General features: G+C 64.5%; 2 protein-coding genes across 4 annotated transcripts; one reads left to right on the top strand and one right to left on the bottom strand.

The window, feature by feature from the left end:
- Window positions 1-2: 2 nt before the first annotated feature.
- On the bottom strand, window positions 3-16,802 carry OBSL1 (obscurin like cytoskeletal adaptor 1). 3 transcript variants are annotated; one of them, XM_074828932.1, is made up of 27 exons: window positions 16,709-16,802; window positions 14,399-15,496; window positions 13,362-13,631; window positions 12,890-13,150; window positions 12,241-12,546; window positions 11,854-12,132; window positions 11,482-11,757; window positions 11,074-11,346; window positions 8,308-8,580; window positions 7,649-7,924; window positions 7,295-7,567; window positions 6,679-6,954; window positions 6,181-6,456; window positions 5,816-6,091; window positions 5,265-5,546; window positions 4,207-4,482; window positions 3,794-4,069; window positions 3,441-3,707; window positions 3,015-3,284; window positions 2,666-2,932; window positions 2,088-2,354; window positions 1,623-1,735; window positions 1,306-1,459; window positions 1,044-1,205; window positions 784-888; window positions 388-654; window positions 3-143 (listed from the first exon to the last, which is right to left on the bottom strand). In XM_074828932.1, exons 2-27 carry the CDS (start codon window positions 15,435-15,437, stop codon window positions 136-138), a joined length of 7,068 nt encoding a protein of 2,355 aa, XP_074685033.1. In that variant the 5' UTR covers window positions 15,438-15,496; window positions 16,709-16,802; the 3' UTR covers window positions 3-135. The 3 variants fall into 3 exon arrangements, with proteins under 3 accessions (XP_074685033.1, XP_074685032.1, XP_074685034.1); XM_074828931.1 differs by having other exon boundaries at window positions 11,074-11,757; XM_074828933.1 differs by lacking the exon at window positions 7,295-7,567 and having other exon boundaries at window positions 11,074-11,757.
- A 1,439-nt stretch (window positions 16,803-18,241) lies between these two features.
- INHA (inhibin subunit alpha) lies at window positions 18,242-21,262 on the top strand. The gene is made up of 2 exons (XM_074828942.1): window positions 18,242-18,563; window positions 19,256-21,262. Exons 1-2 carry the CDS (start codon window positions 18,299-18,301, stop codon window positions 19,987-19,989), a joined length of 999 nt encoding a protein of 332 aa, XP_074685043.1. The 5' UTR covers window positions 18,242-18,298; the 3' UTR covers window positions 19,990-21,262.
- The last annotated feature ends 317 nt before the right edge of the window (window positions 21,263-21,579 follow it).

Below are 21,579 nucleotides of genomic sequence, written 5' to 3' on the forward strand. Positions count from 1 at the left end.
TGTCAGAAAAAAAAAAGCTGTTTAATGCAGAGCCCTGAGGCCGGAGCAGGCTGGGATTGGTGTCCGTACATCCCGGGGGAAGCATGTCCCCATATCCCAGCAGCGGCGTCCATCTGTCTGTGTGCATAGTGGCTCCTAGCTCCCTGCGGGGACAATGGGTGTCAGGGAGCGCGGCAACATCCTCGGAGCTGGTGGGGCACCCAAAAGGGGTGTCCCAGACAAGGGGGGCACAGACCCCTGATTCCATATCCAGGCTGCTCCCCCCACCCCAGCGCTCAGACCTTTGCAAGCAGTGAGGCATGGGGACAGGGCCCCGGTGTCCCTCCACTGCGAGGCATGGTGGCACCGCCAGCCCCCAGTGGTGCCCCCCGCCAGGTGCCCCCTCACCCTCCACAAGGAGCCGGGCAGTGGAGCGGTCATCGAAGGCGTCACAGGTGTAGGAGTCCTCGTCCTCGGGGCCCACACGGTGGATGATGAGCGTGCGGTAGCAGTCCAGATTGCAGATCTCGTACTTGTCACCGGCAAAGATCTCGGTGTCCCCGCGGAGCCAGCGCACCCGGCCCCGGGCGTGGGACACGGTGCACTCCAGCGTCGCCTTGTGCCGCGCCAGCACCGTCTTATCCCGCAGCGGCTTCACGATGCGAATGGGCAGCACTGGCGGGCGGAGGGGAGCCGTCGGCATCGTGGGGTGAGCGGGGTCCCGTCAGGACCCCACGAGCTGACCCCGGTGCACCCCAGTCCTGGTGCTGGAGCCCGACCAGCTCTTGCACCCCATGCTGGTACCTTCCACCCGCAGGCTGGCCTCCGAGGCAGCCACCCCAGCTGCGAAGCGGATGAGTCCCGCGTCCTCGGGACGCACGCCACAGAGCAGCAGGAAATGCCGGGTCCCTGCGGAGGGAGAGGCTGGCTCAAGGGGATGGTGATGGGCACCCATGGCAGGTGAGGGGGCAGAGACACCCCCCCTTTTGTTGACATAAACTACCCTTATGTGAAGTTGTCCCCTCCCGGCCCCAAACCAGGTGTGAGGCCGCCTGCACCCCCACCTTCTTGCCGTATCTTCACCGTGCTGGAGACCTTGATTTTCTCCCTGTCCCGGAACCACTCGCCCTTCACGTCCCCATGTGACGCCTCACAAGTGAAGACAGCATTGTCACCCTCCCGCACCTCGGCGTCCTGCAGGTCCTGCACGATGCGGACCTGGCGCTCTGTGGGCGAGGGGCAGGGTGCCAGGGTGACCAAGGGTGAGGGAGAGCAGGCGGCGCAGGCTTTGGGGTGCACATGCCCCCAGGAGCTGTGTGGCTGTACCCTGGACGTGCAGCATGGCGGAGGCCCGGCAGTCGACCGCATCGCAGGTGTAGATGCCGGCATCAGCCATCTCACAGCGGCTCAGCTGCAGGACGCGGCGCCGACCCGCTGAGTAGATGCGGCAGTTGGGTCCCGGCCGCAGCTCCTGCCCATCCTGCCCGGGGAGACTGTGCTCAGGGGTGCAAGCAGGCAGCACCCCACTGCTTTGCCCCCCATCTCCCCTGCCCCCAGCCCTGGCAAGGGAGGGCAGCAGCCAGGGGGCTAAGCAGGGAGGACACTGCTGGGTGCTGCTCAAGGGGATTGGGGTGAATCCTCACCTTGAACCACTTCACCTCCGCGCTGGGACGAGACAGCTCACACTCGAAGCTGGCAACCCCTGTCTCTGGGACCCCCAGGTCTCGCGGGACCCTCACCATAGTGACTGGAGGCTCTGAGGGGGAGGACACAGGGCAGGAAGGTTTGGAGGGGAAAGACATGGGCTTGGGGTGCAGGGATGGGGAGCTGTGTCTGGGACATCTCAGCATGGGGTTAGGGTGGCACTTCCTGGGGCACCACCATAGGCAAGCACTCATCACTGGTGTCCCAGCTGGCTCTGGACCCAGACCCTGGCCAGGGGTCCCCACCGCTCAGCTCACATCTCTTCCCTGGGGACAGGGGGACACCTGCCAGCATGTGCCCAGAGTGGCCCAGCTCAGCCCTGGCATCTGTCCCGGGACCAAATGGCTGCTGGATGGGCAGCACTAGTGCCATGTGTGCCCCTGAGCCTGTCTCAGCAACCATACCCCGCACAAGTAGGCGGGCGCTGCAGCGCAGGGTGTCAGCAGTGAAGGTGACGGTGCCTGAGTCCTCCAGCGACAGCCCCTCCAGTGTCAGGCTGTGCCCGCAGCCCATAGTGCTGATCCGGCACGTGCTGCTGGGCTTCACCCGGATGCCATCCCGCGTCCAGACCCCGGGCACACCAGGGTGAGACAGCTCCAGGTGGAAGGTGGCCGTCTCCTTCTCGAAGGTCTCCACATCTGCCAATGGTGTCTGGATCGACACCTTCCGGGCTGCAAGGGACCCGTGTGCATGAGCAGGTGTCTGCTCCACCTCAGAGACCCCGGCTCCCCAGTCTGTGCTTGCTGGAGCAATCCCCTAAATCCAGCCCTTTTTATCAGGCTTCCACCCCTGCCCATCCCCAACCGCAACACTCACCTCTCTGCTCAACCACCCCTTCCAGCCAAGTCCCATCTCTGCCCATGCTCCCTCCTCCAGCTGTCAGTGTAGTTGCAGCAGGCAGGTGCCTTCCCTGTTCCCATCCCCATCCATCACCATTCTCCTCCCCACCCCTCCCCATCCCTGTCCCCAGTGCAGTACTCACGCTCCACACAGAGCTTGGCCTGTGTGCGGTCGTGCAGGGTCTCGCAGCGGTAGGTGCCACGGTCAGCGGGGCCGAGGCAGCGGATGGTGAGGGTGCGCTGGCACCCCGACTCCTGCAGCTGGTACTTGCTGCCCGGCTGGAGGAGGATGCCCTGCTTCAGCCACTGCACCTCGGCGGCCTCGTGGCTCACTTCCACCTCCAGGCACACATCCCCCTGCTCCTCTGCCACCACGTCCCGCAGCTTCCGCATGAACAGCACCTGCGCCTCTGCACGGCCCGTGTGCCAGGTCAGTGGCTGGTCCTGGGGCTGTGCCCTGGGCTGTGCCCCAGCCGGCTCCTTCCCCCTCACCTTGCACGCTCAGCCGGGCTGTGCTCACCAGCCCCTCGGCATTGGCTGTCACAGTGCCCGCATCGCCTGGCTGGCACTGCCGGAGGGTAAGGCTGTGGCACAGCCCGCTCCTTGTCACCAGCAGCCGCTCGCCAGGGACCACGGGCTGGCCGTTCAGCTGCCAGGTCATGGCCACATCCTCAGGGGACACCAGGCACTTGAAGGTGGCATCCTCCCCTTCCAGCACCGTCAGGCTCTGCAGCTCTGTGATGATCTCCACCACCCTAGGGACTACAGCCAGGGCGTTGGGACACGGCACTGGGGACCCTCATCCTGCAGAGCCACTGAGCATCCCTGCACCCCCTGCCATCACTGTGCCCAGCTTCCCCACCACCCCCATGGCACAGGGGTCCCCAGGGTGGTGGCCAAGCCTTGGGCACAGCTCACCCTGCACCGTCAGCATCGCCAGCGTCTGGTCATCGTTGGACTCGCAGCAGTACTCGCCGGCATCCTCAGGCTCTACGCAGCTCAGCACCAGCGAGCGCTCTCGCCCCTCTGCCATCATCTGCCAGCGGGGGCCCGGTGCCAGCGCCCGCCCGTCCTTCCGCCACACCACGTCGCCCCGCGCCTTGCAGAGCTCGCACCACAGCACCGCCCGCTCGCCCTGCCGCACACGCACGTCCGACAGCCCACGCAGGAACTTCACCCGCAGCTCTGCACAGCCAAACCCCCCACGTTGGCACCCGCTGCTGCCGCGGGGGGGGTTCCCTGGGCACCCCCACTGCCCCCCCGCCGCCCACCTCGGACGCTCACGTCGAACTGCATCTGGTCGTGGGGGGAGAGGCAGGTGTAGGTGCCGGCGTCCTCCTTGGCCACGTTGCAGAGAATGAGGCTGTGCACGCGGCCATCCTGCCGCAGCTCACAGCGCTCCCCGGCCACTGCCGCCTGCTGTGGGCCCAGCCAGGTGATGTCGGCTCGCTCCGTGGAGGCAACAGCGGAGAGCACGGCACTGCCACCCTCCAGCACCAGCAGCTTCTCCCGCTCCTCCCGTTTGTTCACAAACAGCACGGGCGCCTCTGCACGGAGGGAGCACTGGGCTCAGCCATGCCCCTGCCGGTGGCACCGGCGTGGGATGGGGGCATGAAGCATCCCGGCATGGGGTCAGGGACTGTTCCTGCCCCCTGGCATGGGTGAGGGATGCCTCCAGGCTCACCTTTCACGTGCAGCATGAAATGCACCTCGTCATCACCAGCATCGCAAAGGAAGACGCCGCCGTCGCCCAGCTCTGCTTGCTTGATGGTGAGGCTGCGTGCAGGGCCCTCGCTGCACACCAGCAGCCGCCCACCCGAGTGCAGCATCTGTCCGTCCTTCTGCCACTGCACTGCTGCTGTCTCCGGGGATAGCCGGGCCACCAGCGTCACACTGTCCCCCTCCAGCACCTCCAGTGGGCTTTGTGCCTCCTCCTTGTTGACAATGCGCACAGGCCGAGCTGGGGGGTGCAGGGGACAAGGCAGGGCTCAGAGGTGTCCCTGCAGTGCGGGGCAGCACAGGGATGGGACTGCTGTGAGTGGAGAGGTGGTGATGCCCACAATGAGTCACCGTGGAGCAGGAGGGCTTCGGGAATGATGGTACATCCAGTTGTGGGATACTGTGAGTGGCTGGGGGTTGCTGTGAGAGTGGCTGGGGGTCACGGTGGGACCAGCCAGGGGTCCTGGTGGGGCAGGTGCACTGGCTGGTGGGGTCTGGCAGCTCAGGGTCCTCTTAGGGAAGGGGATCCAGGCAGAGATGGCGGCAGAGCCCATTGCTCCCGCATCCCTCCCTGCACAGGCAGCTCAGCTACTGGGTTGGGGGCCATTCATTTCAGTGGGTTCCCCATCCTGAGTGCCTGGCTGGTGAGCTGGGACACCTACCTGCACGAGGACCTCTCCCACCCTGCCCAGCCCTCTGTCTCCAGCTGATAAGGGTCCGGACTGAGCTCAGACCTTGGCAGCTGAAGCAGGAGGAGCGGCGCCTGGGAGCCGGCCAAAGCTAAATTTAACCAGCCCCTGGCTGGGGGAGGCGGGAGGGACGTGTCTCGCCATGACCCTGACATGTTCCTTTCTGACCAAGGGCTCCTGCAGGGTTGGGGACAGGGGTCCTGTCCTCTGACATGCTGCACCCTGGCCTCTGCCATCAGTGGGGTCACAGAGGTATCCCCTCCCCTCGCCCAGGGCTGTGCCATGATCCCACCATGCTGGGGCTCCCAGGGGCACTGAGTTCCTTCCAGCTCACCTGACACCTCCACGCTTGTCACCATGCGGTCACTGGCAGCATCGCAGATGTAGCACCCCGAGTCGCTGGGCTGCACCCCACAGACGGTGAGCTGCCGCAGCACCCCGCAGGCCTTGACCTGCACCCGCTCACCCGGCTGCACCTCCTGGCCATCCCGGAGCCAGCGCACGGTGGCATCAGGCCGGGAGAGCTCACAAGCCAGCACCAGATCCTCTCCGGCCACCAGGCAGTGATGCTCCACGGCGCCCGTGCTGCCCACGATGGTCACCGGTGGCTCTGGGACTGGAGACAGAGGCTGTCACCACAGGAGCAGCAACCTGTGCTGGGTGCTGCAATGGCCAGATCCTGTCCGGACCTCCTCTGGCTGCAGCTGGGCAGTGCAGGGGTGTCCACAGAGACCCTGCGTGGGTGCAGCCTGCTCCCTGCGTGTCCCCCACCAGCCTCCCCATGCTCGCTGACACCCAGCCCAGCCCCACACAAGTCTGGCAGCAGCCAGGGACCCACCTCAGTCCTCACCCCTCTGGCTGTCCCCCCCAGGACCTCCCGCTCACCTTCCACAGTGACGAAGAAGACGATGCTGTCATCACCTGTGTCGCACAGATACTCCCCAGCGTCCCTGCCTGTGGCACCCAGGACGACAAGGGAGCGGTGTGCGCCGTCCTCCTCCAGACGCACACGCCCCGTGTCCTGCAGCTTCTCTCCATCCTTGTACCACTTCACCTCCCTGTGGGCGTGCGAGAGTTGCACCTCCAGCACCAGGTCCTCCATAGCCCGGCAAAGCCGGCGGGTTGGCAGGACGTCTCTCTCCAGGATCCTGACCAGCGGATCTGCAGCACCCAACACCAACAGAGCTGGGGTCTCTGGGGTGCGTGCACCCAGTAACCCCCCCAGGCTCTCCCTCCAGCCTCTTGCTCACCTGACACTTGGACAGTGAAGGTCATTGTGTCATCGGCAGCGGTGCAGATGTATTTTCCGGAGTGCTCAGCTCGGGCCGTGGGGATGACCAGGCGGCGGTGGGCACCCTCCTCTTCCAGGACCAGGCTGCCCCCAGCCTCCAGCCTGATGCCCTCTTTGGCCCAGAACACTAGAGCGTCTGCGCGGGACAGCTCACAGTCCAGCGTCAACGTCTCCCCCGGGGACACTGTCACAACAGGGAGAGGTCTGCGGGGCTGCAGGATCCTCACCGGTGGCTCTGCAAGGACGGCATGGCTGTTATGCAAAGCAACACAGAGACAATGTGGCCCCGGGGATGCCCCTCCTGTCAGCCCCAGGTGAGCACCTGTGCTGGGTGACCCAGAGGGTGGGCACCCACTGGCTTCATCACCACGGAGAAGCCAGTCCCCCTCGCCCAGTCTGGGAAAGACCCCGTGGCTGGAGTGCCATCAGCACCTCCCTGCTCTGGGTCCCCACCAACCTGACACCTTGACGTCGAAGGAGACAGCCTCATCCTTGCTCTCGCAGATGTACTCGCCCGCATCCTCCGCGCTGCTCCTGGGGATGAGGAGGCAGCGCCAGGGCCCCTCCGCCAGCAGCAGCAGGTTGTCAGTCTCATCCACTTCCAGCCCATCCTTGAACCAGCGCACGGGAGCATCCGGCACGGAGAGCTCGCACCGCAGCTCCACGCGCCCTGGCACCTGCACTGGCAGCTCCAGTGAGCGCTGTGCAGGGTGCAGGATCCTCACTGGCGGCTCTGCCGGGGATGGGGAGGAAGGGTGTGAGACCTGCTCTCTGCACCGCTCCTGCCTCTCCTGTCCCTACTTACTGTCACCTGCGTCCCTGTCCCCATGGGGCTGCATGGATGCTACAGCCTCTCACCCCAGTGCAAAGGAGCAGGAGCTGCTGGAAGGCAGGGGCAGCAGTCCTGCAGTGCCAGCCCAGGATGGCTGGAGGGGGGCACCCACCAGCCCCTGGGTGATGCAGCTGCACACCCTCCTCCACGATGCTGAGGGCAGGGAGCAGGGCTGGGGACCCCATGGCACAAAGCCGGGGTAATGCTGCCCTTCACAGAACAACCCTGCTGTGCCACCAACCTGCCACCGAGAGGTGGTAGGAGACAGACGCATCCCCGGTGTCGCAGACGAACTCCCCCGTGTCCTGCGGCTGGGCACAGGGCAGCACCAGCCGGTGCTGGGGCCCCTCCTGCTCCAGCACCAGGCTCTTGTCTGCCTCCACCTCCTCCCCGTCCTTGTACCAGCGCACCGGGGCTGCCGGGTGGGACAACTGACACCACAGCTCCACGCGCTGCCCGGCCACATAGGTGTGGGGGGCCTCCTCGTTGGAGCTGACAATCCTCACCGGCGCCTCTGCCAGGGGACACATGGTGGGCCTCAGCCTCGGTGCTGGGTGAGCCCCACATGACGACAGGCACCCCCCGGACAACTCACCGCTCACGGTCACCCTGAAGTTGGTGGCATCATCCCGGGCATCGCAGGTGTACATCCCCGAGTGGGACGGTGCGGCTGTGAGGATGTGCAGCCTCTTCGAGCTTCCCTCTGAGCAGATGGTCAGGACCTCAGTTGGGACCACGGCCTCGCCATCCTTCAGCCAGTGGACAGGGGCATCTGGGGGGGACACCTGGCACTCCAGCAGCACGGGCAGCCCTGCCAGCACCTCCTGGAGCTGCTGTGCCTCAGGCACTGGGGCAATGTGGACCTGTGGGGCTGAGAGGACCAAGACCCTGTGTCACGTGGCCTCCATCCTACCTGCTCTGGGGGCCAGTGGCCAGAGTCATTCCAGCCCCGCAGTGCTGGTAGCTGAAAGGTGAGGGAGCACCAGGGCTGAGGTGGCATAACCCATGGGCAGGCAGCGTGGCTGTGCCCTGGGGTGTGGTGGGCCAGCATGGCACAGGGCTGTAGGAGGAGACAGAGCAGCTGACCTGCCCCTGCCTGCATCCCCCTCCAGCCCAGGGGCACGGGCAAGGAGCTGCTCACGAGGAGGCGAGGGGCAGCTGAGATGCTGCAGCTGCTGGTGGGATGGCAGCATGAACAGGTAGCTGGGGTAGAGGGAGAATGGTGAGAGGGACGTAGCTCTGCATTGCACCTACCTGCCACGGTGACGGTGTAGAAAGCAGAGTCCCCGCCGGCGTCGCAGACGAATTCCCCTGTGTCCTGCGGCCGGGCACAGGGCAGCACCAGCCGGTGCTGCAGCCCCTCCTGCTCCAGCACCAGGCTCTTGTCTGCCTCCACCTCCTCCCCGTCCTTGTACCAGCGCACCGGGGCTGCCAGGCGGGACAGCTGGCACCACAGCTCCACGCGCTGCCCGGCCACATAGGTGTGGGGGGCCTCCTCGTTGGAGCTGACGATCCTCACTGGTGCCTCTGCCAGGGATAATGTGGGGCTCAGCCAGGATGTAAAGACCAAAGCGGGTGATGGTGGCAGTCACAGCCTGGTGTGGAGCGGTGGCTTCACTGGCTCACTGGCTTTAAGGCTGGAAGGCATTACCTCATCCACATCCCACATAGCACAAGAGTCTGGGCTGCCCTGCCCTGGGTTCCCTCTTCTCCTCACCCATCACACCCAGGAGGGACACCTGGCTTTCAGCTGGCTGTAAATTGCTGCTGTGCCCTTGTGCCCATGGTACCTGCCCTGCTCTGCCCCAGGACGGAGCTGAGGGATGTGGAGTGGGGATGCAGGTAGGCAAACACCTCATTACCGAGCCCCAGCACTACTAATTGCCATCTGTGTTGCCAGCACCAGCCCCTGTGGCTGCCCTACCAGGGGGTGCCCGCCCCTCTGCCTGTATCCCCATTTCGGAGGCCACCACCAGGTCTCGGCTGGTGCTTCTATCTTGGCTCAGCCTGGCATTTGCTGACACTGCAATGTAGGCACATGGCTCGCTTGGGGCCAGCAGTCCCATCCCTCCAGCTCACCAGGACCCAGGACCGCATGCTAGATCGCAGTGCTCACTAAACACTGTTAATGGGTGACACACAAAATATGTGTCACTGCTCACAACCCCCCACTGACTTGAGTCAGATCTCTAAAGGCAGAGGGGCTCCCAGTACAAGCTTTAGGTGACCAGCCCTCCTCTCTCCTGGGAGAAGGTCAGGACGTGACCATACCTGCCACAGCCAACATCATCTGCCCAGCCACGCGTGTTGCAGCGGGCTGTAGCTGGGCTGGACTCTGCCATGGGTGGCTCTGGGAGGGCACAGGGCACACCTGGCACTGGAGCATGCCGGTGGCCGAGCAGCGATCTGCCCTTCTCACGGCCCACAGCTGCCCTGTGCTGGGTGTCTGGGCTGCAAACTTCCCAGACAGTTTCCAGCCGCGATGTCCAGGCTCAGCAGCGTACTGCAGCCCCGCAGCACGCGAGAGCGGCGCGGTGCCAGTTTGCAGAATTCAACCTGCACCACGCTGAGCCTGCATCCGCCCGGCTCCCTGATCAAATGCGCAGTGGCTGCCTGCCTCCCTGGGCCTGCTAAAAGCAATCACGTCGCTGAAGTGCAACTGGAGATGCTGAATGGCACCGAAGTGAGGAGGGGGGCGATGTGCCAGCCCTCAACGGGCAGCACCACTCTGTCCCCAGCCCCATCGCCAGCTGCGAGGGAGCCCCAGCGCTCGGCAGCTGCCGGAAAACGCAGAAGTGTGAGGGGGTGGCAGGGCTTGAGGCAGGCAGGCTCCGTGCCGCAACAGTCCATGGGGGATAGCTGGGATGCCTCGGGGAAGCCCAAGCGTGCCACACCAGTGCTGACTGCAGCAGCCAGCCTGGCACTCGTGCCAGAGAGGTGCCAGCCTGAGCCTCCTGGCACCCAGCCCCAGCCCCGCCAGTGACACTGATGGGCAAATCCTCTCTAAGACCCTTCTGCTGAAGCGATGCAAAGCTGCTCTGCCGAAAGGCTGAGCTTCAGCAGATGGTGTTCCCCTCTCCCACCCTAGGGAAGCCGAGCTCTCCATGCCCTTTACCCTCATGAGGCAGATGATGCTTCCTGCCTCTGTCCAAAGCCCACACTGCCTGTTCTTCCCACTGGTGATTTTGCCTTCATCACACAAAAACCTCTCCCTTTTTCACCCTCCCAGCAGTCACCACTTCACTGACTCTTCCAGCATCTCCCATCACTCATCCCATCTTCACTCCTACATCCTCCGCCATCAACTTTGGCCCTTTGCCACCTATTAACACTGTGGAGAGGCTTTACTGCTGTGGTCACGGAACCTTTTAACTGGGCTTTAGCTCTGCCCCTGGTCACCTTCCTGTGGTTGTGGAATTGTGGGTTTCAGGGCCAGCAACGGGAAGTCTTTCACTCACTTTCAGCTTTCATTATCCTCTGCCAGCCGGCAATGCCAGCAGCTGCTCCATGGCTGGGGCAGCCACTGCGGGACACCATCCCCCGCTCCCACCCGGCAAACACCACCCAACTGCCAGTCTCCAGGCAACCACTAATTTTCAGCTCAGCAATTAACACCCTCCCTCAGAGCCATGTCCAACCGCAAGTCACCCCATGCCATGTGCTGGGCCTACTATTTTTAGGACCTCAGAGAAGGGCTTGGTTACTGACCAGGGCAGAGGTCCGGCAAGCACCCAGGCATGGAGGTGCTGGGTGCCCTCGGGTGCTTGAGCATTTTGGACCAGCAGAGCGAACTGTCCCCTTTGCCAAACAGTCTGGGTGGTTTTACACACCAGAGCTGTCACAAAGACCCTGACCGACTGACTGACCTGCTGGTGAGGACCCAGCAAGAGCATCTCTGAGGAGCATCCTCAGAGCAGCAAATGACAGCAACGCTGACAGCTACACATGCTGTGACACCCTGCACCACCAAAGAAAGCCCCACAAGGTGTGACCCTGCCAGCCCTCCTGCATCACACCCACCTGCCACAGTGACAGTGTAGAACACAGAGTCCCCGCTGGCATCGCAGACGAATTCCCCCGTGTCCTGTGGCCGGGCACAGGGCAGCACCAGCCGGTGCCGCAGCCCCTCCTGCTCCAGCACCAGGCTCTTGTCTGCCTCCACCTCCTCCCCATCCTTGTACCAGCGCACCAGGGCCACTGGGCGGGACAGCTGGCACCACAGCTCCACGCGCTGCCCGGCCACATAGGTGTGGGGGGCCTCCTCGTTGGAGCTGACGATCCTCACCGGCGCCTCTGCCAGGGATGATGTGGGGCTCAGCACAGGCACCTGACTGACAGCAGCTTTCAGCCCCATCATGGAGGCAAGAAGAGGGGCAGGAGCACTGTCAGGAGGTGGGGTCCAGGCTCCTGCATTGGTCCCCAGCTCACCGGTCACCGTCACCACAAAGCTCACGGCATCATCCCCAGCATCACAGGTGTACATGCCAGTGTCCAGGGGCCCCGCCGAGCGGAGGAGCAGCCTCCGCACACAGCCCTCTGCCTGCACTGCAATAACGTCATCCAGGGGCACGGCCTCGCCATCCTTCAGCCAGCGGACGAGGGCACCCGGGGGGGACACATGGCACTCCAGCAGCACGGGCAGCCCTGCTGGCACCTCCCGGAGCCGCTCAGCCTCAGGCACTGGAGCAATGTGGACCTGTGGGGCTGAGAGACGTTGTGGAGGTGTGAGAAGCATCCTCCAGCATGAAAGCCCCCTCTGCTCTTCCCTCAGCAGGACCCCAGGGCGAGCTCCCTGCTCACCTTGCACGTGCAACGTGGCCGAGTCCCGCACCTCGCCAGACACAAAGGTGACCTGGGCGCCGCTGTCAGCCACCCGTGCTCCCCGGATCAGCAGTGAGTGCTCCATCCCACGGTGCCGCATGCTGCACCGTCCACACGCCTCCTCCTCCTCACCCAGCCTGGTACCATCGAGGAACCAGGTGCCATTCACCACGGCCGACAGCTCCAGGGAAAACCGTGCATCCTCGCCGTCCCGCACCCGCACATCCTGCAGACCCCTTTCCAGGCGAGCTGCCGGGGCTGGAGCACAGCTGGACTGAGCCCCGGTGGCACCGACCAGCAGTGTGCTGTGGCACAACATCCTGGCTGGCTCTGGGGAGAGCTGGCTCCCAGGTGGGGCACCCTCACCGAGATGCACGGAGCCAGGGAACTCCACGGGGCTGCTCCTGCCGTGTTCGTTGGCGGCACAGACGCGGAAGCAGTAGTCGGCCTCGCGGGGCACGCTGTCGCCCAGCACCCGCACGCGGCTGGGCAGGTCGGTGGCGAGACACTGCACCCACTCACCCTCCGCCGCCTCCCGCCGCTCCAGCAGGTAGCGGCTGGGGGGGCGGAGGTGGGCGTCAGGCGCGGGGCACCAGGCCAGTAGGGCTGCGTTGCTCTCCGCCACACTCATCTCGGCTGCCACTGGTGTGCTTGGGGGGTCACGCTTCACACCTGCAAGTCACAGCCCGTGTTGCCTGCCTGGGGACAGTAGTGAGGCTCCCGGCAGGGTGGCAGAAGGGCTGAGTGGGGCTACACAGCTTGTTTCTTTGGGAATCCTCTCTCTGATGGAGAGGATGGTCTTGCTCCCATGTAGCATGGTGCTGGTTACAGGGGTTTGTAAGTGCCAGAGAGGTTGGGGCCCTGCAGCCTTGCTAACTAAAAGCCCCCTTCCCCAAAAAGCCATCACAGCATCATGTCCCCAGTGTAGTGGGTGTCCATCCCATCTCTCCCCCTTGTCACCCACTGTGAATGGGCAGGACGGAGGACACAGAGCCCCTCCGAGCCTGGGGCTTACACTTGACTCGGAGCTGGGAGGACGTCTGTGACTCCCCAACAGTGAAGGAGATGATGCCCGCGTCCTGGCGGGTGACGTGCACCAGCACCAGGAGATGTGTCCTGCCAAAGCTCTTCAGCACAGTGCGGAGCGACTCCTGCAGCTGCAGCCCATCCCGGCTCCAGCAGGTCCCCTCCGCCGCCTCCCGCGTCTCCACACAGAAAACTGCATTCTCCCCCTCCATCACATCCAGCTTCCGTGGCAGCCGCTTCATGATCATCCCTACAGGAAGAGATGCATGACGGCTGGGGAGGGATGCTAGGGCACAGGGTGGGCTCCCTGCGCTGGGAGAGAGGAGGAGGAGGAGGTTGAGGAGGGGCAGCAGCAGGCACCACAGCCAAACGGTGGGAAAGCAGATGCAGAGGGCAGTGGGGAGCCTGGCAAGAAGGGGGATAGGAAGGCAAAGCCATGCCACCAGAGACCTGACCCCCACCTCGGACGGACACCTCAGCGATGCTGCGCCCCTTGTCCTTCATCTGGCAGAGGTAGATGCCGTCGTCATCGGTGCGGGCGTCGCGAATGGTCAGGCGCCGCACCACGCCTCGCTCTTCCATCACGTACTTGTGACTGGGCTGCAGCTCCCTGTCCTCCAGGTACCAGGCGGTGGGGATGGTCTCCAGCGGCACCTGGCACTCTAGCACAGCGTCCTCCCGCTCCGCCACCTCCACGTCTGCCAGCTGCACCTGGAACCGCAGCCGGTGCTCTGACACCGGGTGAGATGAGTGCTGAGAGCGTGCAGGGCACGGCACGCCCCGGCAGCCCTTTGTTCAGGGCATTCCCAGCTCGCAAAGACCGCTGAGGCCTTGGCCCTTCTCTGCCCTCCTCTCCTCGGCCTATATGGGACAGGCACTGCCCCAGGGAGGACATCCCCCAGAGCAGGGAGAACCAGGGCAGGGCCTGGGGAGACCCAGCAATGCCCCCAGCATCTCAGCAGGGAGTTTTGGAGGACACAGGAGCGTGCATGTCGGCATGCCACAGCAGGTATCTCAGCAGAGGGGAGCAGCGGGGTGCAGAGGGGGATGCACCAGGTGCCAGGTCACCCCAGCCGCAGGCTGTCCCCAGCTGGCAGGGTGGCTCTGGGGGACGGGGCTGCTGCCAGCACAGACAGTTGGAGCTGTGCCCTGCAGGGCTGCCCGCCAAAACCACTCAGCACTTCCAGGGGAATTTGTCACCAAGGCACTGTCACCCCTCCCCACTTGTGGCTGGACACCCGCAGCCCTCCAGAGACATCACCTCTCTGTTTGCAAGGAGAGAGGGGCACGGAGGGGGACACAGCTCCCAAGAGAGCCCAGCATCCCCTGCTTCCAGCCCGCAGCTCTGTCTGGAGGAACCTGGGGTCACCCCGGCTGCACAGGACAGGAGGGAGCCCAAGGATGCTAGGCTCACACACAGACGCATCACTGCCAGATGAAAAGCCTTGGACCCCCCCAGCGCCTGGCCGCCCCCAGCAGTGCTTGGGCACACTCCTACCTTTCACCTGGAGCTGCACTGCGCTGAGGGTCTGGCCGGCAGTGTTGGATGCAGTGCAGACGTACAGTCCCTGGTCCTGGGGTTTGCAGTACAGTACCTTGAGGATGAAGTAGCCCTCCCGGTCCTCGTAGACGAGGTGCCTGCGGCCGGGGGCGAGGGGCTCACCATCCTTCTGCCAGACGATCTCTGGCTTGGGCTTGCCAGTAACATAGCAGCGAAACTTGGCATGCTTCCCCACGCTCACGGCAAATGCCTTGGCCCCTGGCACCCTGGCCGGCACCACGCCATTGGGCACCCAGGTCTCCGGTCCTGCATGCCGTCCTGCTGCGTGCCGCCGCCGCTGCTGCCTCTCCGACAGCGGCTCGGGGCCATCAGCAGGAGAACCGTTGGGGAGCCCATCCAACAGTGCCCGGGATTCAACCAGGAGCACGGCAGCAGCCAGGGCCTCCCGGGAGCCACTGCGTGCCCGGCACACATACACCCCTCCGTCTGGGGGCCGGGCACCAAACAGCTTCAGGAAGTGCCAGTCCTCCGGCTCCTGTCCCACTGCAAAGTGGCTGGTCTCGAAGAGGTCAGAGAGCTTGTGCCCATCCTTCTCCCACTCCAGCACCGGGCAGGGCTGCCCAGACACCCTGCAGGCGAACATCACATCCTCCCCCCGGCACACCCGTGTGGATGAGGGGGCAACGAGGAAGGAAGGTGCTTCACTGCTTGAGCATCTCTCCTCCTCTTGGGGCTCCCCTGCCTCCACCTTGAGTGTGGCAGCAGCGTAGGTCTCACCAACACTGTTCTTGGCCTTGCAGATGTAGAGCCCGCTGTCCTGGGGGGTGGCGTGGGACACCAGCAGGCTGTACAGGTCCCCCTTGGCCTCCACATGGAAGCGGCCTGAGGGCTTGATCGGGGTCTTGTCCTTTTCCCAGAGGATGTTCGGCTGGGGGTCGCCTGTGATCTGGCAGCTCAGGACCGCGTCAGTGCCGCTTTGCACCGTGATGGCACGTGGGTAAGCCAGGAACCTGGGGGCTCCCCCGAATCCCTCCATCACCACCTCCCCGTGGTCACAGCAGGGGGCTGGCCGAAGCAGCAGTGGGGATCATCAGCCTGGGAGACGCACAGACCGAGCAGGGTGAAGATTCAGGGTTCAGCAGAGGGCCTGGCATGGAGCACCACAAGGAGGGACCCATGCCTGGAGCAAAGTCCCCAGCACAGACCCCATGTTGCAGGAGCATCACGCTCGCTCTGAGCACCCCAGCCCCATGGGATATGCTCCTGTCTCAGCCCAAATCACCCATTTCCCAGCTCAGTGGCAATAGGAGAGGTGACAAAAGGCAGCTCTTTACACCCCAAGGGGCTGGGGCACCCACAGCCTGACCCAGGGTTGCAAAGAGGACCCCAGGTCCAGGGGACCCCTGCCTAGATGGGGAGCGCAGGCAGCTGCTTGCTGGATGCTGGGGATGGGGGATGGTGGAGGCAGGACAGCCCCAGCCCGCCCCTTCCCCACCCGCGGGCATTCCTGCAGTATCGGGTGGTGGCAGAGCCGCATTCCGGCAGCATCTGGGCTGGCTCAGCCCCGGCAGGTGCTGATATGGGGCTGTCGCAGGCCCGAGGCACCCGGCTGGATCCCAACACTTCCTCCCAGGCTCAGAGGAGCAGGGGAGACCCCCCTGTGCCTGGCAGTCACTCCGCAGAGCCGTGTCCTGGGGCAAAGCAGGGCTCCCCCAGGAGCAGGATCCCCACTCCATAGAGTGAGACCATAGGCAGGATCCAGTCCTTGGGTATTGAAAGCCATGGCTGGAAATAAATCAGCCCCAGGGGACCAGAGGAAAGGCTGGGGAGACAGGCCCTGCTTCTGGAGGACATTGCCTCCATCCCCAGCACTGCAGGTAACCGTGCCTACCATCATGGGTAGGAGTGGGGCAGGGTGCCCTGTGCCTCCCCTGGGCGAGTGCACCCCAGCCTCGGCCCCACATCATGGCTGGGGCTGGGGCATCTCTGCCTCCCTCAGGTCGGGGGTAAGAGAAATGAATACTCCCTGAATGAGTCAGAGGGGACAGTGGGAGAGGGCTGGTCCCCAAGGAGTGGCAGTGACCGGGGCCAGCTTCTCCCAGACCCCTAACCCTGGGACGGTGCATCCATTCAGAACCACCTCCCTGGCCACACGCTCCCCTGACCCACGGGTCAGCCCGTGGCCCCTCCTGCAGACACACACAGCCCTGATGGTTCAGCTGCTCCACTGCCTTCTTCAACCACCCCCTTTCCAGATCGCCCTGCCCCATGCAGCCCACAGCCCAGTCCCCTGCCCCACACACGCACCTCGCTCTGCCGCCTCTCCCCCGTGTCTCCCAGTGCCGACTCACAGCTCCTGCTGCTTCCCCCAGCTCCGCTCCTGGGTGTCAGTGCGCAGGGACCAAACGTTACAAATGCCTGCAGCTGCTGTCCCCAAAAATACCCTCTGATGACACGCTGGGTTGATAAGACGGAGCCTGCTCCATTCAGCGCCTCGCCGGGGCAGGGCTGGCCTACCTATGTATAGCAGCCCGGCAGGAGCCACCCGGCCTGGAGTGGGCAGGCAGCATTCCCCCGCCAAAGATCTGGGGTGCTGCAAACCCGGCTGTGCCTCGGTGCTGGGTCAGCCAGCAGCAGGAGGCAACGCGCTGTCTGGGGTGCACAGCATGGGGTGCATGGTGTGGGGTGTGCAGTTCGGCATGCACAGCGTGGGCTGTGTGGCATGGGACACCAGGCTGCAGTGGGCTGGGACACACCACGCAGGACACGCTGCACGGGGTGGGATGTGCCACACTGGATGCTGCATCATGAGATGCACTGGAGGCTGCAGGGGATGGGACGGGCCATACAGGCCACGTTACGTGGGACACCGGGCTGTGGGAGGACTGGAGTGGGTGCGGAGGCTGCCCACTACCCCGCAGGGCAGGCAGGAGGGCTGGATGGGGGACGCCTGGCACTGTCACCACAGGCAGTGCTGGGAGGAAGGCCAGGACACGCTGAGTCCCCTTCAGCCTGTGCCCCTCCTGCAACTCCCACCCCAGGAGCCAGCCCATGGCCAGCCCGCCCAAACAGCACCCCAAGATCCTTCTCCTGGCACCACTGCGGGGTCTCCAGCTGGCCTGGCTCTGCCTCACCTCTTCTCCTCCCCTGAAGCTGGCCCAGACTTCCCCAGACCGAGGCAGCATAGGGACCTCTTGCTATCCCTCTTGCTTCATGTTCCCAGGACGTCACCAGCCTCCAGGCTGCCCTGGAGATGCCACAGACCCCCCACACCCCAGCCTGCCCTCCCCAGGGCCCCGTCCTCACATCCCAGCTGCCCTGTGACCCTGTGGCGACCCAGCCACCTCTGGCAGGTCCAGCCTGCCACCCTGAACACGCCCCCCATGCCAGGGCCTCGCTGGGCTCTGCACCCCACCAGGTCCCTGCCCAGATGTCCCTGCTGTGCACAGTTGCTGCCACCTGTCCCCCCAGAAGCCCCAAATCTGCAGCTCCTCTACCATGGGGGGCACCCAACACCAGCAGCTGCAAAGCTCTTTCATGGTGTCCCCTCCACCCCTGCCAGCACAGGAAAATCTTCATGGCAGCACCATGCCCACAGCTCAGCCTCCCCAGCCCCACATGCCCATCGCCCTCAGCAGCATCCCCCCTGCTGACACCCCCTTGCCCAGGCGCCGGTCCCCCCCCCAGACCACACTGTCCTTGCAGTCCTCGCATTCCAGACGTCTCAGCACTTTCACTGCCCAGAGATAATATTCACGGCGAGCAGACGTTTGCGTCAGTGTCAGATAGGTCTCAATGCCACCCTGCCCTAGGGGGAGCGCAGCAGGCAGACAGGCTGGGCAGGCAGGCAGGAGCCCGTGGCAGAGCCCCCCGAGCCGCCAGCCCGCTGCACACCCCATGGTCATGCTGCTCCTCCTGCACCTGCTGCCTGCCATGCTGCCCACCGCCGCCCTGGCCAGCTGCACTGGGGCTGGTGCTGATCGGCAGCTCATCCTGGCCAAGGTGCGGGCTCGGGTGCTGGAGCATCTGAGCCCTCCAGTTCTCCAGGAGGAGCCCCAGAAGGATGCAAGGAAGCTGCACCGGAGAGATGTCCTTGAAAATGCCGAAGTCGAGCCAGAGGAGCTGGAGGACACTTCCCAGGTGATCCTCTTCCCTTCCACAGGTGAGAACATCCTGGTGGGATGGAGAGGGCAGAGGGGTGAAGCTGGGTTGGGGGCTCGGGGCAACACTGATGCAGCAGGACAGAGGGGCTGCTGTGGTGGTCTGTGGGAGAAGAGAAAGAGGGTACACCAGGCTGGAGCACAGGTGACGTTTGGTGGAGAGCCAGGAGGTGGAAAGGTATGGCACGCAGGGACAGGCAGAGCAGCCCAGGACACAGGCAGGGAGAGAGACAGGCAGCACAAGAGGGTGCTGAGAGGCCAGGGAAATGGCTGGTCCAGGCAGGATGCGGAGAGATGGGGAGGACTGAGGAGCAGGCAGCATAGGACAGGGAGGGATGCTAGGGAATGGGGCTGGATACTGGGAAATGGGATGGGATACTAAGGGACAGGGCAGGATGCTGTGGGATGGGTCAGGATGCCCAGCTATGGGGCAGGACACTGGGAGATGGGGGCAGAATGCTGGGAGATGGGGGCAGAGTAATGGACCAGCTTAGGGCTCAGCTGTGGGGCACAGTGCAGTGGCTGCTGCATAGCACTAGTGATCAGCTCCCCCACACCCTGCCACAGCCCATGCCGGCAGCCGGGCACCCTGCCAGCACCCCAGGGACTCTGCAACATCCCATCTCCTACCCGGCATCAGGAACCCCCCTGGGTTTGGGCGCACACCCTGAGCATCTTTCCACCCTCCCCACAGATGTGCCCTGCGAGCCCACGCAGCCAGACAAGCTACTGGAGGAAGAAGGGATTTTCACCTACCTCTTCCAGCCCTCGGCACACACCCTGAGCCGTGTGGTGACCTCTGCCCAGCTCTGGTTTTACACCGGCCCCTCGGCTGTCCCCAACCACTCTGCCCCCGACGTGCTGACCCTGTCACCGCAGGGCCGCGTGCCGGTGACGGCCATGGTGGTGCGGACGCCCGAGCACTGGACAGTGTTTCACTTCGCCCCGGCACTGCTGCCCCAGCTCTCGCAGCCGCTCTTCGTGCTCTTGGTGCGCTGCCCTGGCTGCCCCTGCCTGGCTGAGGGGGACAAGATGCCCTTCTTGGTGGCCACCACCCGGGCCAAGGGCAGTGAGAGGGCTCGTCGCTCCGCCATGCCCTGGTCCCCCGCCGCCCTGAGCCTGCTGCAGCGCCCGTCCGAGGACCTGGCTGCCCACACTAACTGCCGCCGGGCGTCCCTCAACATCTCCTTCGAGGAGCTGGGCTGGGACAAGTGGATCGTGCATCCCAGCAGCTTCGTTTTCCAGTACTGCCACGGGAGCTGCGCTGAGGGCCACGGGCTGAGCCACCGCCTGGGCGTGCAGCTCTGCTGCGCTGCCCTGCCCGGCACCATGCGCTCCCTGCGCGTCCGCACCACCTCCGATGGCGGGTACTCCTTCAAGTACGAGACAGTGCCCAACATCCTGGCCCAGGACTGCACCTGCATCTAGGGCATCCCACACCCAGGCCCCAGACCATGATCCCCCCCAGGAGGAGTTGCTCACCCAGGAGACCCCCGGTCCCAAGCCACAGGGAGCAGAGGGGCCTGCCAGGGGGCGGTTTGGGCTGTGCCCACCCTCCCCTGCACAAGCCAGAGTTTCAGGCTGCCCTGGGGCAGCTGTCAGACCTGCCCCAGGGCCAGTCCTAGCCTGGAGTAAGCCAGGGCGTGGTGGGGCAGGGACAGGCACAGCCTCTGGCAGAGGCACCAACCCCCTGCTGAAGCCAGCCTGGTGTCTGCAACCAGTTCAGCCCCCATTTCTCTCCCCTTGCTGCCCTCCCCCAATTTCCACACACACCCCCTCCCACAAAAGACTGGGGTCCTGGTCCTGCTGCAGAGTGCAAGAGCCTCCCCGTGCTCCCAGGCAGGGATGGGGATGTGCCAGGGGAGGCCATGCCAGGACCTCTCACCGATGGCAGAGCTGGCAGCATGTGTGGAGCTGCAAGCGAGCCCTCTCCCGGCGGCACAGCCTGTTGGAAAGCTTAACGGGATGAGTGAAATAAACCTGTACCCTTTATTGAAACAGCCTGGAAATACCAGCTTCCATCAAAGGCAGTCACAGAGGTGGCATGCGGCTGTGAAGTGGGATGCGAGCTCCCTGGGGGCTTTTGGCCGGAGGAGGGAGAGAATGGCAAGCTGCAAGAGGCATCCAGCTCAGACCCGGGGTCCCAGAGAGGTGACTGGGGTGTGCTGGCCAAAATCAGCATGGTGTGGCTGGGTTTGATCCAGTCCTGGGGCTGGGGAGCACGGGGCAGAGCAGCATCCCTTCTGCTCCCAGTGCAGCGGGATGGGGAGGCACGGGAAACCCCTCACCAGGCCCCTTGCCGGGGACAGGACTGCACAGGAACACGGCCAGAGCGATCCTGCTGGGCCAGGCCGACCGAGGCTGCCCCGGCCACAGCTGCCTCCGCACAGCAGGAACGACTGAGTCACCACCGGCGAGCAGGGAGGTCCCAGGGCAGGCAAGTAGTGTTGCCCGCCCCAGCCCAGCTACGCAGGATTCCCTTCCCACCCCTTCCTCCCGAAGGACCGGGTGCAGCAGTTCAGTACAAAACGTCTCCAGTCTTTACTAATATAGATATTAAAAAAAAAAAAAAAAAAAGAAAAAACATGTGACAATCATTTCTGGGTAAAAAACAATGCTACAAAAATCCCCGTGTGACCCAGGCTGAGATGATGAGCAATGCCCCGCTGCCTCCCAGCTGAGCCCGGCTCAGGGCACCACATCCCCCCACCATGGGACCAGGGTCCGGCCCTGCACAGGGGGGGAATAGGCTTTGGTCCAAGGGCGGCCGGCCGGGAGCGGGGCGGAGGTGGCGGGAAGGACAGCCCCTGCCCTCTGCACAGACATTTCCGAGCAGGCCAGCCCCGCGACTTGCAACCCGTGCCAGGATGCTGCGCATGGCCCCGCCGGCCACACCGGCACTTTCCGGCAACGGTGCTGCCAGGACCCCTTCCGTCCCCTCCTCTTCAAGAGCAATGCCAGCCCAGCGCCCTGCCCCCTGGACCAGCCAGCCGGACCCCTGGGCTCGGCTCCCCTCAA

Source organism: Strix aluco, chromosome 6, assembly GCF_031877795.1.
Source record: "Strix aluco isolate bStrAlu1 chromosome 6, bStrAlu1.hap1, whole genome shotgun sequence".
NCBI classification, from domain to species: domain Eukaryota; kingdom Metazoa; phylum Chordata; class Aves; order Strigiformes; family Strigidae; genus Strix; species Strix aluco.

What these genes read in the sequence shown, in the direction of transcription:
- INHA (XM_074828942.1), top strand. Translation starts at nt 18,299, where the DNA reads ATGGTCATGCTGCTCCTCCTGCACCTGCTGCCTGCCATGCTGCCCACC. An exon ending in GATCCTCTTCCCTTCCACAG is followed by an intron (nt 18,564 to 19,255) that starts GTGAGAACATCC and finishes CCCTCCCCACAG; the next exon opens with ATGTGCCCTGCGAGCCCACG.
- OBSL1 (XM_074828931.1), bottom strand. Translation starts at nt 15,437, where the DNA reads ATGGAGGGATTCGGGGGAGCCCCCAGGTTCCTGGCTTACCCACGTGCC. An exon ending in TTTCATGCTGCACGTGAAAG is followed by an intron (nt 4,070 to 4,206) that starts GTGAGCCTGGAG and finishes CCCTCCGTGCAG; the next exon opens with AGGCGCCCGTGCTGTTTGTG. An exon ending in GGTGAAGATACGGCAAGAAG is followed by an intron (nt 889 to 1,043) that starts GTGGGGGTGCAG and finishes CTCCCTCCGCAG; the next exon opens with GGACCCGGCATTTCCTGCTG.